This window comes from Psittacula echo (assembly GCF_963264785.1).
Source record: "Psittacula echo genome assembly, chromosome: 2".
NCBI classification, from domain to species: Eukaryota; Metazoa; Chordata; class Aves; order Psittaciformes; family Psittacidae; genus Psittacula; species Psittacula echo.
In genome coordinates, this window is record NC_137737.1 from 38,806,064 (window position 1) to 38,821,483 (window position 15,420).

A 15,420-nucleotide genomic window follows, 5' to 3' on the forward strand; every position below is an offset into this window, starting at 1 on the left:
GTCATATAGTGTAATATAATTTGCAACTTTTATTAATATACTGTAGATCCCTCTTGCAGATTATTGAAGGCATTATATAGAATCAGGTCAACACAGTATAAACAATTAATGGGGAGGGAGCAATTAAAATTGCACAATGGGATGATTTAAAGCACAATTGATATTTTAAGACGCTATTTCAAATGTATTTTATCCCACTTAGCCATTTATAAGAAGTTAAATATCACACTATAGTTATAGTTTCTAAATGCAAGACTATAATTTTTCTGCATACATAATTAAACGTAGAACAGAAAACATACTGACAATCAGTCTTTCTCTGCAAACGAGTCCCATTCCAGCCACTGATCAGAGAAAGGCAGGCATATCAAATCTGCTCCTCAGCACAAACTTTTAACCAGTTAATATTGTATCTGTTATTCTACATATCTTTACTATTACAAGTGAAAATACAGACAGATCTAAATTTGCACTGACAATCAAGAATTCATCTCCTTTGAAAAGTCATTCTATAGCTCTATAGTGTGATCCTGTAATTCACAGAATGTTGAAAAACATGCTAACAGTACTTATAATTGGAAAGGTATTTAATATAAAGCTTAAATAACATTTAAGCCACTCAGTCTGTGAAAAACATCATTACCTAATTGATGTCCTGTTTTCCAGAAGACTGACTTTCAGTACAACTTATCAACTCTCCTTCTGTTTTTGATGATGACTACAGGTCATAACAGAACTTTCAGAACAAAAAGCACATCAGCTTGCCATTCCAATTCTTAAAGCTATTTGTCAACCTATTGAAAATAAGATAATAATTTGAATGAAGAAATGAACAAATAAAAATCAAAGGGTACCAAGGATGAAAATGTAAGTCTGAAGATGTATTAATTGTAAAAATAATACAGTCCATGCTATTTGATGCACAGTTGTTTATTCTTGCTCCATGTTTTAAAACTTGGACTCAGAAAAATCACAGGAAGTTTTGGTTTTTTACCCTCTTTTTTTTTCCATTAAAAGCACCATAGTTACACAGCTTGATTCAATCGTCCTTTTCCACAATCACTTCTCCATGAAGCATCCTTCTTCTTTGCCGCAGCATGTGGAAGTAGAGTTGTGGAAACACTTGATCAAAGCACAAAAGAAAAAAAATTAGATTACAAAAATCACAGCTCAAATAACAGAAAAATAAAATTTTGCATAATGATGAACTGGGGAAAAATTATGGCACACTGCAGAATGTACACCCCATGTTCAAGGAACTTCCCTCCAACATTTTCTTTGTATAAACAAGACTTAACCACTTTCTGGCAGCGCATGAAGTTTCAAATACGTGCTAAGATAAGCATGTTTTCATCAAGACTAAGGAGGATACAGATTTACCCTATTTGTGAAGTCTGAGGTGAGGAGCTCCCTCTCTCCAGGCCCTCTATAATCTATTACATTACTGTCCTGCTGATAGATTTGATCCTTATATTTAATGAATAGAAAATTGGATTTATTCCTGAAGCATGAAGTTATACACACAATTGCAAAACTGTACGTTATGATAGCTTAGGACATCTTTTACTCACATAAATCTCTCCCATTGACCTTCATGATTTCTTGTGACAAAAAAAATCATTGTGAGTGCATACTGTGGAAGTCTACGTTCAAGGTCAACCTCTTAAATGAATATCTTTTATGGATGCAGATCACAGACCCTTGAAACTTCAATCTTCCTGCTTCTTAATGCCTCTCCCTAATCTCTCATCTTTCCAGCTTCACTGTCCAGATTATCTAAAATATTATATTTTCCTTATTATATTTGGTTTAGCCCTGTTCATGGTGCTACATTTGAATCAGGTTGCTTTCTCCTTGTCAATACTGCTTAGGTACCAGTGGAAATAACACTGGAAGTAAAAGACATAGTCTCTCTAATTTTAGCTCTAGTTATAGCCGATGGATCTGTGACTTCTGGTATCCAGAAGTACTGTTCTGAAGGAACTGTTTCCAGCATTGATGATAATTGATTATTATGTTGTTAGCATTACTATAGTTAAGTAATACTTACATGGCACATAGGAGAACATGACAACAATAAGGAAGTAATAGTAGTCAAAGGAGACATTGTATTTGTTGGGAAGTCTCAGTGAAAACATTCCTGTTTTCTTCACATAGGGTAAAGCAGCATATATGGTTAGCAGTTCACCTGCAACTCCAGCAGGATACAAAACGATAAAAAAGTTGTATCTGCATTAAAAACAAAACAGAAACCCAAAAAACCAAAAAACAACTTGTGAGAAACACTCCATGAATTTAAAATTTCCTCTAGCTATTATTAGTGGCACAGCAATGTATTACAGTAGATCCTGCACCAAAATCAAGGTGCACATCCTGACTTGGCACAGAATACCAGTTTCAGTTACTCTGGATAGCACCACTTAGGTTTACAGAGAATGCATTCCTCAGTCCTTTTATTTAAAAACAGTGAAGTATCAGAACGTTTGTATGTCTAATACCGAAAAGTAAAAACTCCACAAATGTGTAGTCTGCAATAATGTCTTTTCTAAAAATTTTCTGGTCTTGCTCCTGTTGTCACTGACAGGACTCTGACCAGGACCAGACTCCAAATTCAGATGATCCTATATATCGTTGTCACAGTATACACACACTGGGTCTATGTATTGTTATCTCTTTGAAGATAATGAAAATGTTGAGAAACATTAGAAGCCTGTTTTACCCACTGCCACATGGTAAATCCAAATAATACTATATTTACCACTAATGGAAATGGAAAAAAAAAAACAACAAAAGAAAATGAGAGTGTCAGAAACCCATCAGGTCCATTTTAAAATGTGAAAAAGATGTTCAAATGAAAGTTGAAGGTTTTCAGTATAAAGAAAATGTGGTTGGAATGCCAGAGGCCACATAGGTGGTGATAAAATGAAAAACGCAACCAATAGGGTTTATGCTGTCCTTAGGCATAGTGTACCATGGAGATGCAGTTTCTCTTCAGGAACAGCTCTCGAATTCATGCAGGGAACAGCAATGAGAGCTGTCGCACAGACAGAAAGGTACAGTGTGCACTGGATCCAGACAGCAGCAACCAGACATGAAACCCTTCTAGGAGCAAATGGGCTTAGAGGACTCACAGGTCAGAGAACAGATAGCGGAGGTATAAAAAAGAACCGGTGGCATAACCTACACACAGTTTGTCTTTATGCAATGAAGAAAAAAAGCCAACAACCCCAAAGTGAAAATTCCAAAAAAAATCTAGAGCATACTTATTCCACTAACAACAGATATCTTTCACAATTATAGCTAAAGATCAGAAATTTCCAGCTCCCTTGGAGTACTGACTTTATGCTCAGTTGTGCTGTTTGATTATCTGTAAATCTCGATGGGGTGTTTTGGACTCTATGAAAAGATAATACACTCTCAAATGTTTTGTTTATAGGATATTTCACCACATTTCTCTGCTGGGAGAATGTCAGCTTTCCCTATTGTCCATTATAAGGAAGCAAAAAATCTGTCACTCAAAGACACACTGACTTGATGGCAAACTGTGTATCTGTCAATGTAGTACTTTCTGAATGCATTTCTCTTTCTGAAGCCTACACAAAAAAATATTAATGAAACCAGACCTGATTATTTTTAAGTTTACCATTTAGTGCTTAAACATAACCAAGCCTATTAGCAAAAAGACAATGTATTATAGCAATGGACATAAATATCAGACATATCAAAGAAGTGCATTAGAAGCATTAGAACTGCATTATCTAGAAAATAAAAATAAAGGACAATAGACAAACACGCTTTTAAATAAGAACCAATCGTGCTGAATGTAGGTTAGAGATTTTCCTTGTAACAGTGTAATTTTGTCTGTCTTACAGATATTTTTCAAATAATGACTACAGATACTACTACTCTTCCAGTTAAGTCTCCTGATAAACATGCAGTCTCTGTAATATGTGATCTAGTGACCAAACATAAGTATGCTTCAACATTAAAACAGTTTTGATATGGAACACACTTTCTATGTGGGCTGAACTAAATCAGTATTTAGCTTCACTACATGGATACAAGAAAAAACCTCTGATAAAGCAGAACTTCTCATACAGTAATAATACGCATACATATTGAGTGACAACAACTCCCACATTTTCAAAGATCTGAAATCCACAAAGACTAGCACAGGTACTTAATCTGGGGTATTGTATTCAAAAGCATCTTGAGGAGTCATAATGTAAGTTAAAAGATGGCTCCAAAGATAGAAGAAAAAAGAAAAAAAAAGTAAATGAAAACAGAGTTCAAACCATGAGACACAGAAAGCAAAGAACAAATGACACCCGAAATTTCAGCTAAAATATTAACATTTTAAACCAAGTAACAATGATCCCAGTACAGAAAGCAACCAACTTCACTCTGCTGACACATAACCAAAGCTCAAACATCTGCTCTGCTGTGTATTAGCTCAGCATGCGTGAAACTAACATGCACAGAACCATGAGAAACTGAAGTGCAAGACATCTCCACCTGGCCCATTTAATGAAGTATGGCAAATGGTTGAGCAGGTTGAATGTGTAGAAGGAATATCGAGTAACCTCTGTCACAGTCCATACGACCAGAAAAAGGATAACGCTCTCCTCATTCTGGATCTGCAGAAGTATAAAGAACCAACACTTTCTTCATCCTTAAGCTTCTTTTCTGTGCAAACTGTTAACAGACTTCTGTTTAAGATACATGGAACAGAACTAACATCTTGTAAAGAAAGAATATTTTGGCATATAGTGATATGCTGAAACCATTAGCATGTACCGTTCTTTATCATATGCATTTACTAATATACAAGCATTTTGCAAAATGAGCAATCTTTATCCATTATGCAAATATCAAAATACACACTTCTGTAATTAAGCATACTCCTCCTCTTTATTTTCTACCTTCATTTTCACTATGCTATCTGCCTCTCTCTTTTTATTTGTGGCTGATTTACTCGATTATTTTAGTACTCCCCAAAACTGCAAAAAGAAAACAATGCTACAGAAGATATGCTCCTTTCACAGTCAGTTTTTACCTATTCTGCCTTTCACTACTCTGTCTCCTGGAGTTTCTCTTCCTTTTTATCTTTCACCAGATAATGCATGTCTCCAGGAAAACTTAGACAAAAGGAACTCCTTAGTATAATCTACTAACTGGAACTTGGCCACAGGAGATGGAATTTGGCAGACTTCAGGGAGCTGTAGGATAGTTAAGGAGCTGGAACACAGATGGATCACTAAATGAAGATTAGTTGGTACATCAGGAGCTTCGGGTAAACTCACTCAACAATTCCATTTAAGATTATGTTCTGAGTCATTAAACTGCCTCATCAGTAGGTAGCACATCCCTCTGCTGTTTCAAAACATTGGTTCTTTTTCACTCTAAGGAACAAATAAACAGAAGTCCCCAAATATGAAGAAGGCACATGGGGATCTATTACAAACACTACCTTCTGAGAAGAAGAATTACACGCAAGTAATTTTCTTTTCTTTAAAAGGGGAGGAATTTTGTAATACACTTCCATGCCTGAAGGCTGAAAAGCTCCAGGGATGTCTGTGAAATAAAATAAAGTAACACAAGTTTTGTTAAGATTTCAAAAAAGGGAAATTATTGTTTTAAATAAAATGAAACACGGCGACAAAGATGCATAAAATGCATCTAAAAAATGCTGAAAATCCACAACTCTGTCAAAAGTCAAGAAGAACTGTAAGTGCTCATCAGCTCATAAAATCGCACCCTCAATGTGTCAGTCAAAGAAAGTACACTTTTAGTGAAAGGATCTTGCCAACATCACAAAAGAGAAGGTGGTATAAAAATACCACCAAACTCTCAAATAGAAATGCAAAGATGTCCAAACAAAAAAGCAAAGGTAAAGACAGAATTAGATTGTTCTTAACGTCATGCGATTAGAGACAAACATTGATAACCCAAACATGGATTCATGTCACAGTGCTAAATCCAAGCAGAAGAGCTTCAAATAAGTATGCAGAGAATTCCTATCTGTTGCCTTGCAAAGCTCCAGTCAAGTAGAGAGATCTGGGTCTGGCTATTATCACTAACACGCCTCTCAGCACCTAAGGTGACCCTGAACATTCATGCCTGCTAAGCAATAACATTGTGAAATACAGTCAGACATACGTTCAGGTGTATTTTTTTCTTGGACACAGATTGACCTACTGTACTGAAAATAGAGGAAACAAAAGAAATGACTGGATATGCTGCTAAAGATTTAATCCACTGTCGATAATAACAAAATGGCAAAATGCAGTGCTATATTTCAGCATTCATGTAAACGTTCAATATAAAAAACGTGTTAATCTTTGAGACATTCTCCCTTACAAAAAAAATGAAAACACTTAGCTTACCAGAAAAAAAAAAAAAAAAAGCCATGAAAAGCCTATTCCTTGTTAAGAAAAGCAGCAGTAAAGGAAAAGATGAAGTGCATAAAACGAGTCTTCTCTGAACTGAAACAAAGGGATTTGACAACTGAGGCAGATGCTATAATATTCCACCAACAGAAAGGCATATGCCATCTGCTGGTGAGACAGTTTAATGGCTCAGCTTTTCAAGTTTAAGGAAATTCAGGAACACAGACTCAAAATCCATCACTTAGTTCTTACATGCCTTTCACAGAAGGCAGACTTCAGACACTGAACTGATATCCTATCTACTAGCTGTAAGCAGTCTGCTTGTTTTATTCTGCTAATGAATCACTAGACTTACAATAATCACCTACAGCCAAGCAAATAAACTCTCATAATTTATTTAGACAAGACCTTAAGTGTCACTGTGGAATGCTGGACAACTTGATACATCTTTAATGAAAAAAAATGCAGTATGCATGCCATCAAATGTTAATATAACCATAACATTAAAATCTTGAGATGGTTCCTAAAATAAACTGCAAAATCACAACCACGTTTATCCAGGTAAATTTAATTTAAGGCACATTTTTATTTAGATTAATTCAGTAAGTGCTAATTAAAGTTTTCGAAAGGGAACTGTTTACAGTGTGGTAGATTTTTTGGTAAATAGTCATAGTAGCCATCAATCTCACTTAGGCAGACCACAGCCAGCACAATGCTGAAGACAGTGCTGACTCATAGATGAGACCCAGGCTCAGTCTCTTGGGTAGAAGCACATAAAATCCTGTAACCCCAACTTCCAAAATCACACTCAAGTATGTAAGTATTCTCTGTAGGAATGTAATTAACTTTTAAATTGGCGTTCCTTATGAAATGAGAACTGTATTAATAGCTTCTTCTTAAAACCAATCAAAACACGACTTGCTCACGCACATACCTGTTTTATACTGTGTGCAATGAACCACACCATGAAGATTCTTGAACTCACTTGGACCCCAGTCACAAGCACAGACGTGCGAACTATTCCTTAAAAAGAGAAACATGTTATCTCTGCTCCAAAATTCACATTTTAAGTAGTTCCAAGAGAAACTAAACAAAGAACTCACCAACTGCACAGTGGACTACCTGTAAATAAAAATAAGTTAGAGGTTACTGATGTACAGTATGTCACTATCTACCCTATAAACATGGTCTTTTGATGTTAATATAAACCTAGGCTTAATTCTGAAGAACTGTTTTTTATTGTTTTCAACTAGCAACCTTGAAAAGAAACACACATCAGAGCTCTGGCAACCAGTGCTGTGATGGGCTCAGTATCTGTGTGCAAACATATAAAAGAGATTTATTTTCCTAATTAACTGTATATATTATATATTTAAATACTTACAAAGCATTTACTTTCTGAACTAGTAAGCTTCCCTTCCATTATCTTATTCAAAGAATAATTTTACAGGACAGTGTGGAGGGAGTCACATAAGGGATGCTGAAAGCATAGCAATTTTAAAATGTTCTGTATTCATTACAGATTAATAACGTTATTATAATTTTGCCAATGGCAGCAATGAAGCTTCGGATTCATTGTATTTTCTTTGTATTGTATTGCATTTTTATTGTATTTTCAGTAATGATTAGCAAGTAGAGTTCTTTTCATTATTTTGACAGATTTGAGTAGAATTACTTGCTGTGAAAGCTTAATAGCGTAACAGCCTATATAGAGCTGACCACATGATTTTAATAGTTGCTTGAACTATTATGCTTGAATACAGTACATGTAGTAGACAGACTGAGGAAAAAAAGTTAAAATGCAGATAGGCACTCTTTGTTGTGCCTGGGAAAGAACTGTAAGTGCTCAATACACCCAACAGTTTCATTCTCAGATGTACCATAAAACTGAGACCACTAGAGCATTGTTAGCAAAAGTCATATTATTTAAAGAATACTTTGCACAACTGCACAGACCCTATTGGAATGGATTATACGTGATCAAGTCTGGAAACAAGCAGAAGCAGGAAAGGCACAGAAGGATAATGAGTCCAGTATAAGGAATGGAGGTGGACACAAGCTATCTACTACACTAGAAGGTTGATCTGATGACTGGAATGCCTTCAGAGATTTTGCCTTTTGAGTCAAAGACTCTCAAATCAAAGCAGTTCTCAGGCAGTATTTGTTTTAAAGAAATAATTCAATTTGAAAAAGCGTACCCATTTGTTTCAATTTACCTTGCCTCCTCAAAAAGCCTTCATTAAATAAATAAATTTAAACAGACTTTAATTACTAATATAATATTTTGATGTTAAATCCAGGTTAAAAATGTGTTTTGCCTATGATATGCAGCATCCAGCAAAGCAAACTTATGTTTAAGATTTACCTCAAGCAAAGCAAATGTCTGGAAAAATTTAAGTGTCTTTTGAACGCTTCTGAATAAGCCTCTATGTGTTCCTTTCTGTATATAAAACCGCACCATGGCAATACCTAACACCAGCCACCTACAAAAGAAAGAGAATGGATACATTTCAAATTAGAATTCTAAAAATATCCATCCAGCTTAAATAAGTTAGTAGAATATTTTCTTCACATAATATCTTTGGTTCTTCACTTGTCAGTGCTCTTAGAAGTTCATTAAAAATATCTTTAGACATAAATATTATATAATGTTATGTAAACATTACACTCATCTCTTTAACTGGAGAAGGGCAGAGAATGACTTGTTTACCTTCAGAGGATTGACCTGAAATGATGATGAGAACCCCTCAGAAACCATGGGTCCATCAGAGTTTTCACTAGCAGTGACTACATATTTTTACTATTAAATCCTCATTCATCTCTACTGTAAATTAGTTATTGTAAAATATGTGATGAACACGGCACTGAATCTACTGTTATGGGTCATAGGTACATACAAGGAAAGGACTGGAACCTATGCACATCATTTTTACATTTTTCATGACACCCCAGCTCACAATTGTCGGAACTACTAGTGATCCGCATGCTTCTGTTTGTGACTGTACAACTAAAGTCACCATTATGATTCAGTTTTCAAAAGTGTTGAGAACTCATCTTTGAAAACCAGACTACAAAGTGCTGAAGGATGAGTGCTCTGTGCTCGTGGCTTCCAGAGGCAGGTATATTTAACTAGCACATTTGATGGTGCTTGCAGATTTTTTTTTTTTTTGGAAGGAAACTGATCAATGACCCAACTGAAAACCTGTCCAATGTGAAAGAAAGTAACAGCATCTTTTGCTCAGTCTGGAATTTAATAGAAAACTTACATTGAGATCTCAGATGAAAACAGACCAAAAAAACCCCAGCCTTCTAAATGGTGGTGAGTTGATCCCCACCACCCAGCCCAGACGGACCCAGAACAATAACCTAAGGCATATGCAATTCCTTCCACATAATTAACTCATGTTCATATAATTAAGATTTTCAAAATGGCACACTATATATTCCATCCTTAATGCAGAGCTATAGCACATTCTTACAAACATCATGCTAGCTAGATGCCTTGAAATTTCAGGTTTTGATGCACACAGACAAAGAAAGTACAAAAAATTCTTAAATACAGAGTTACAGGCATATCCACTGCTATGGATGGCTATTTTAAGAGTTAAAGATACAAAAATTACAATAACTCTATCTTAACTTCTTGTCTGATGATATTAGGAGCAATTACTCATTGCTTTCACTCTACACGAAGCTCTAGGAAGGATGCTGAGAAATACTCAGAGACAGATTGAGAGAGCACATAAACATTCAGATAAATGTTTATATAAACATTCGGATAAATATTTAACACATCTCCTGTTCTTATACCCTTCTGTAAGCACAAGGTATTAGCTACTATCAGAAACAGGGCTCAAGGAAATACTGATCTTCAGTCAGACCTGCTATGCTGTAATGGCATGAGAGTCGCGTGGATCATGACAGCCCTCTGTTCACCTCGGATGGCATGTACTTCAGTATCAGTCCCTTAATGCTTACACACGGTGGCCTCTGCTACGCTGTCACTTGGCATGGTCCATTCTAACACTTCATGACAGCATTTCAAACTCACATAGAGTTAGTCAGGCTTCCCCACATGGAAGGAACCATTCCCCTCCTTGATCCTTTCTACTTTAAGCCCGTGAATCTGATCTGCCTGAGCTCCAAAATTTGCCCCCATGAGTGTTACCTAGATTTTATAACAGATTTTAAATCTGAGTGCATTAATAATTTGAGTGCATTAATATGAGTTTGCAATCCACCACTGTGGAAACAAGGAATTATTGGAATACCAGTGTTAGTCCGTCACAGTAAAGCTGCCATGTTTTCTAGTGAAGTGTTTGACAAGAGGAAGGTGACAGTGAGTTTACATGCAGCTGGCAGTACGAACGGTGACAGCAACAGCTCTTGTCCCAGCCCTAGCCCAGGAAGTCATAATACATCTAACCTAACAAGGCATTTTCTGCATCTCATTCTGTCGCAAAAGGGTAGCAAACAGAAGTAATCTTGGACTACATTCAGAAGCTAAGAGACTGCAAATACATTTTTCTTAAATAAATTTTTATTTGGACATGAATTTCTGTAAACTGATTTCTTTAGTTGCCAGTGTCTTTGACTTTGGGTCTCAGGAAAGCTCTTGTACTCAGTATTGCACATCACTGGGAAATGGAAAACACTTTCCATAATGAACATAGCATTTCCATTTGGGACTTTCAGTAAGATTGGGTACTGATCTGTAACTGGGTACTGACCTGTCCTTTTCGTACCTTAAACCTTTATTAGAAAGAAAGTGAAGCCACAGTTTTTATTACAGTGGTTGTTAACGTGCAATTGTATATTAGTTTGTTAAAATTCTAGAAACACTTTGCTGTATTACACTCTCTGGACAAACACTGCACTTGTTACTTATTTATCCCATGCAGTGCCCCTGCCAAATATTGCTCTAATTCAAGTGTTTATTTTTCTTCTAAATTGTAGCCATAAAAGATGGTAAGAATTTGCTTTTATCTCTTATTTCTCTGTTTCAACATAAAATATGCAATTCTGCATGTCTTAATCCCTTCTGACATTACTGGAAGATGGGGGAGACGAAGTGGGAGATTCTGAACCAGCACCTAAGGTCAAAACAAATATGGTTCGATAATCTTCTACAGATATATAGAAGTCAGTGGCAAGAGTCAGCGTTCATTAGCAAATTCACGCATGGAGCACGAGGCTGGGAATTCAATGAGGTAACATTAACCTGCCAGCTAGAAAAAGAGTAATTACATTGGGTAAAAGCACTTTTCAAAAGTCAGGCGCTGGTGCAGTGTACAAATGGACTTGAGTACATGCTCAAGACTCACAGATGCTACTGAGCAGATTACGATCGTATTCCTGGCTTTCTGCATTGATGCTTGACCTCCTGCTTCAACTGCAGCATATCAGTTTTGCTCTATGGGATTCAAAGGGCAGAGTTCATCCACTGGTAACTAAGGTAAAACTGTTCTTGTGATGAATGTCACCCTCCAAGTTATAAAACTGTTTGTTCTTAGTTTTCTTTTATGCGTGTGGAAATCAGTAGCTTGAGGGTTTTTTTCCCCCTCGAGAGATCGTGACCCGGACATATTTTCAAGTGAAAAAATGTGCTTCAAGCACAAACGGCATAAACCCGAGTGCTCTTACCATTCAGTACCCACTTTCCTCACAGCAGAGCACGGCTGTAAGAAGCACTGGCTAAGGCGAGCCCCGGGGCTGTACAGCTCTCCCCGCTGCCCATCCCTGCGTGGCCGGCGACGGAACAGAGCCATCGCGGACTCTGCTCTCCCTGACCCAGGGCTCACGGACCTGAAGGAGTCGCCCCGCACGGCAGCCCGGGGCGGGAGCTCACACTCGGATCAGCCCACCAGGATCAGCCCGGCAGAGCCCCAGCGCCCCTCCGCGCCCGCAGCCTCTGGGACACCGAGGGGCACTTTGGCGTCCCCGCTCCCGGCGACGCGCGGGGGCCGGCCCGGAAGCGGGCGGCGGTGCAGTGGGACGCGGTCCGCGCAGCTCCCCCGCCCGGCATTCCAGTCCCGGCTATACTTAACCTCTGCGGCGGGCTCGGGGTGACGCGCTGGCGGCTGGCAGCGCTGCACCGTATTAGGCAATGCCCGACAGGCGAGGGCTAGCCCCGCTCCCCGCGGCTCCCCCGCACCCCCGGCCCCGCCGGGGCTGCCCGGGACCCCGCCTCGCCTCAGCCCCCCCGCACCCGGCTCCCGCCGCCCCGAGCTGCCACTGAGGCGCCGCGCTGCCGGCCCCCTGCATGCTCGTGGCCGCTTACCCCGCGGTCATGGCGATGTTGTAGAAGATGAGCCAGGCCGTGGCCAGGGCTCCCAGCCTCCTCGTCTTGCCGCTCTCCTTCTCCTCCATCGCGCCGTTGCCGCCTCCGTCCTCCTCGCTGGACGCCATGGTCTCGCCGTCCCGGCAGCAAGGCGCACACCCGCGGGGAGGAGGGGCTCCCTCCGCGGCGGGGCTGAGGCCGCGCTGACAGCCGGACTTCGCGCTGTCCCTCACCCCATCTGTCTTCTTCGGGGGCCGCTGCCTGCCGCCAGCCGCTCACATGGCGCAGCGCTCCTCCCTCCTCCTCCCTGCAGGGGCTCCCCGGTGGGCAGGGCCCCGGCCGCGGCCCTCAACACGCGATCCCCAGGAGTCACGGTACTGTTGGTGCATTGAGGAAGCCCCTTGTGGATTGGTGCCGCGTCTCCTGCCTTGCTGGGGACCAACAGGCAGGCATAGCCCACGGTCAGGAAAGACACAGAAAATACCGCAGCTCTTGGAAACACAGATGTGCGTCTGAGGTTGAACATCTGGGAGTATAGCTGGAGACCGACTGGTAGGAATATGCCCAAGCCCCCACCTGGAGGGGCAGAGGACCAACAGTTACCTGCCAGGGCGACCTCGGGGACAGGACACCTTCCAGTCTGTTAGGTCTCCTTAAATACCATGCTCAATTAACACGGAGGACTAAGGCCCACCCCGAGATGGGGGGAAATGTCTTCCTAGGTCCCGAAGATATCCCAGCTGGCTGACTGAAGGATGACATTTGAATATGCATGTTGTCTCTTAAACCTGCTGCCCGTGCACATGCACAAGGAGCATTGCTGGGACTGGCTGCGGAAGGGCTGGCAGCCTAAGCCTGAGCTACACTGTTGTGATGTGGCTCTTCAAAGGTGCAGCCTGCACCCGCCATCCTGACATCTGGCTCTGACTGCACTAACCTTGGGATGCTGTTCACTACTTTGGGAAGCGTACATGTATCCTCGGGCTCCTCATTTCCACAGTTAAGCATGGTGACCATGACCACTCAGCCCGAACATCTCAAACATCAACATGCACAAACAGATGAATTCCAGAAATAGGTCAGAATATGTCTTTGAAGTGCTACTTTTTCAGTCCTAAAAGATTTCAAGAGTCAAAATCTACCTACTTTAGAGTGGCGTAGGTCATCTCGGTGTTAAAAAAAACCTAGATGGTCTTGGTTCACGGGCAAAGGTAAAAGATAGTAGATGTGCCACACAAAAACTTGGTCTCTCTCCCTCTCCTCACCAGAGCACACAAGCAGATGTTCAGCTGTCATCCTCAAAATACACACCCACTGGCAACAGCAAAATGAGTACTTGGCAAAACAGCACCATGTATATGCTAGTAAGATTATACAAAGTACCAATATTATATATACACAGATGCTTTTCATGTTCAAGTAGTCTTAAACATAACCTAGTTTGGGAATCATATAGTTAGAAAATCCGGACAAAACAATTTACACACAGGATTGAATGACCTAATTAAGAAGTTTTGCCAACCTTGGGCTTCAGAGGAAAGTGCAAGAAACTATCTACTGAGCAAATATGGGATAATCTGAGCCTAAATTTCATCTCAATGCTACAGTTGTAAAATGGTTGAAACTCTGTAGCTTTCAAAATATTTTCTATATTTGCTATTTTAATGCTGGGCATTTCTGCTATCTTAACACCTTTTTTCCACTCAAATTTCACTTTTCAAACCTTTCTGGCTTCTTGGCTTTGCTAATGCAGTGTTTGTTGAAATGGGTATCAGAAATAAACCATCTAGTATGTGTAAAGTGTTTTTTGTTTCATTTGAATTTGCCAACTTATGACAACTAATGAAGACTTTCTAATTTTAGATCATGATACATGGAGGAAGGCATGACCTGATCCTGGTTCTTAGTATTAGTTGTGATTTTTTAAATACTTTTAGATATCCTTTACATTTATCTCTTGAAATTCTTCAAAAGCAGATTTGAGGAAACAAATCCTTTTTGCTTTCTGAAGTAAACATTGTTCATTTTAAATCCCTCCTTGGATGTTTTCCATGCTTTTGCATGGAATCTTTTGAAGTTTGATATATTCTCATTGGGATTCTGCATTACTTTCCTTCCCACTATTTATTTGCTCAAACTTACTGATTTTGGATGCACAAATTATCTGTAATGATGATTTGTCTTCAATTGATTTAGTCAATTAAGAACTTATTAGTGAGGCTAAGTAGCTCAATGGCTTTGCTTAAACATTGTGGTTTTTATGTAGGAGCATGCAATTTCTATTGCTATCACAATACCCATTCACTCAATTGATGAGAAATCTCTAAATATCCTCATAATCCTTTTTGGATTCGAATAAACTAAACATTTTGGTTCATTTGCAAGTTTTGCCATCCCACACTTGTCTGCATTTCCCAACCACTTATGAATGTATTAAGTACGAAGCTTATTACAGAACTTTCATAAACACCCAACTGCTTTATTTTTGCCATAATAAAGAAAACTTGCTCTTAGCTTCTGTTTCCCATGTTTCGATCCATGGGAATATTTTGTTCCTTAATCCACAACTAATTCATACCCTTGGTAGTTCCTGTGTGATCATTTTTCATCAGCTTTTTCAAAATGTGTTTGTTGTGTAGGTAATTTTGTTTTAATCTGTTTTTGTAGTTACATGTTCTAGGAATTGCAGTATATTGGTTGAAATGTAATTTCCTTTACATAAGTTTTCTGTTGTTATTCTTTTAATCATTT

At 39.1% G+C, this 15,420-nt stretch overlaps 1 protein-coding gene across 1 annotated transcript; it reads right to left on the reverse strand.

The window, feature by feature from the left end:
- Window positions 1–1,039: 1,039 nt before the first annotated feature.
- HACD1 (3-hydroxyacyl-CoA dehydratase 1) lies at window positions 1,040–12,807 on the reverse strand (the record flags this gene model as incomplete). The annotated part of the gene is made up of 7 exons (XM_080611215.1): window positions 12,670–12,807; window positions 8,755–8,872; window positions 7,493–7,511; window positions 7,324–7,412; window positions 4,516–4,637; window positions 2,051–2,229; window positions 1,040–1,122 (listed from the first exon to the last, which is right to left on the reverse strand). The coding sequence occupies exons 1-7, from the start codon at window positions 12,795–12,797 to the stop codon at window positions 1,040–1,042; spliced, it is 738 nt and encodes a 245-aa protein (XP_080467341.1). The 5' UTR covers window positions 12,798–12,807.
- Window positions 12,808–15,420: the final 2,613 nt, after the last annotated feature.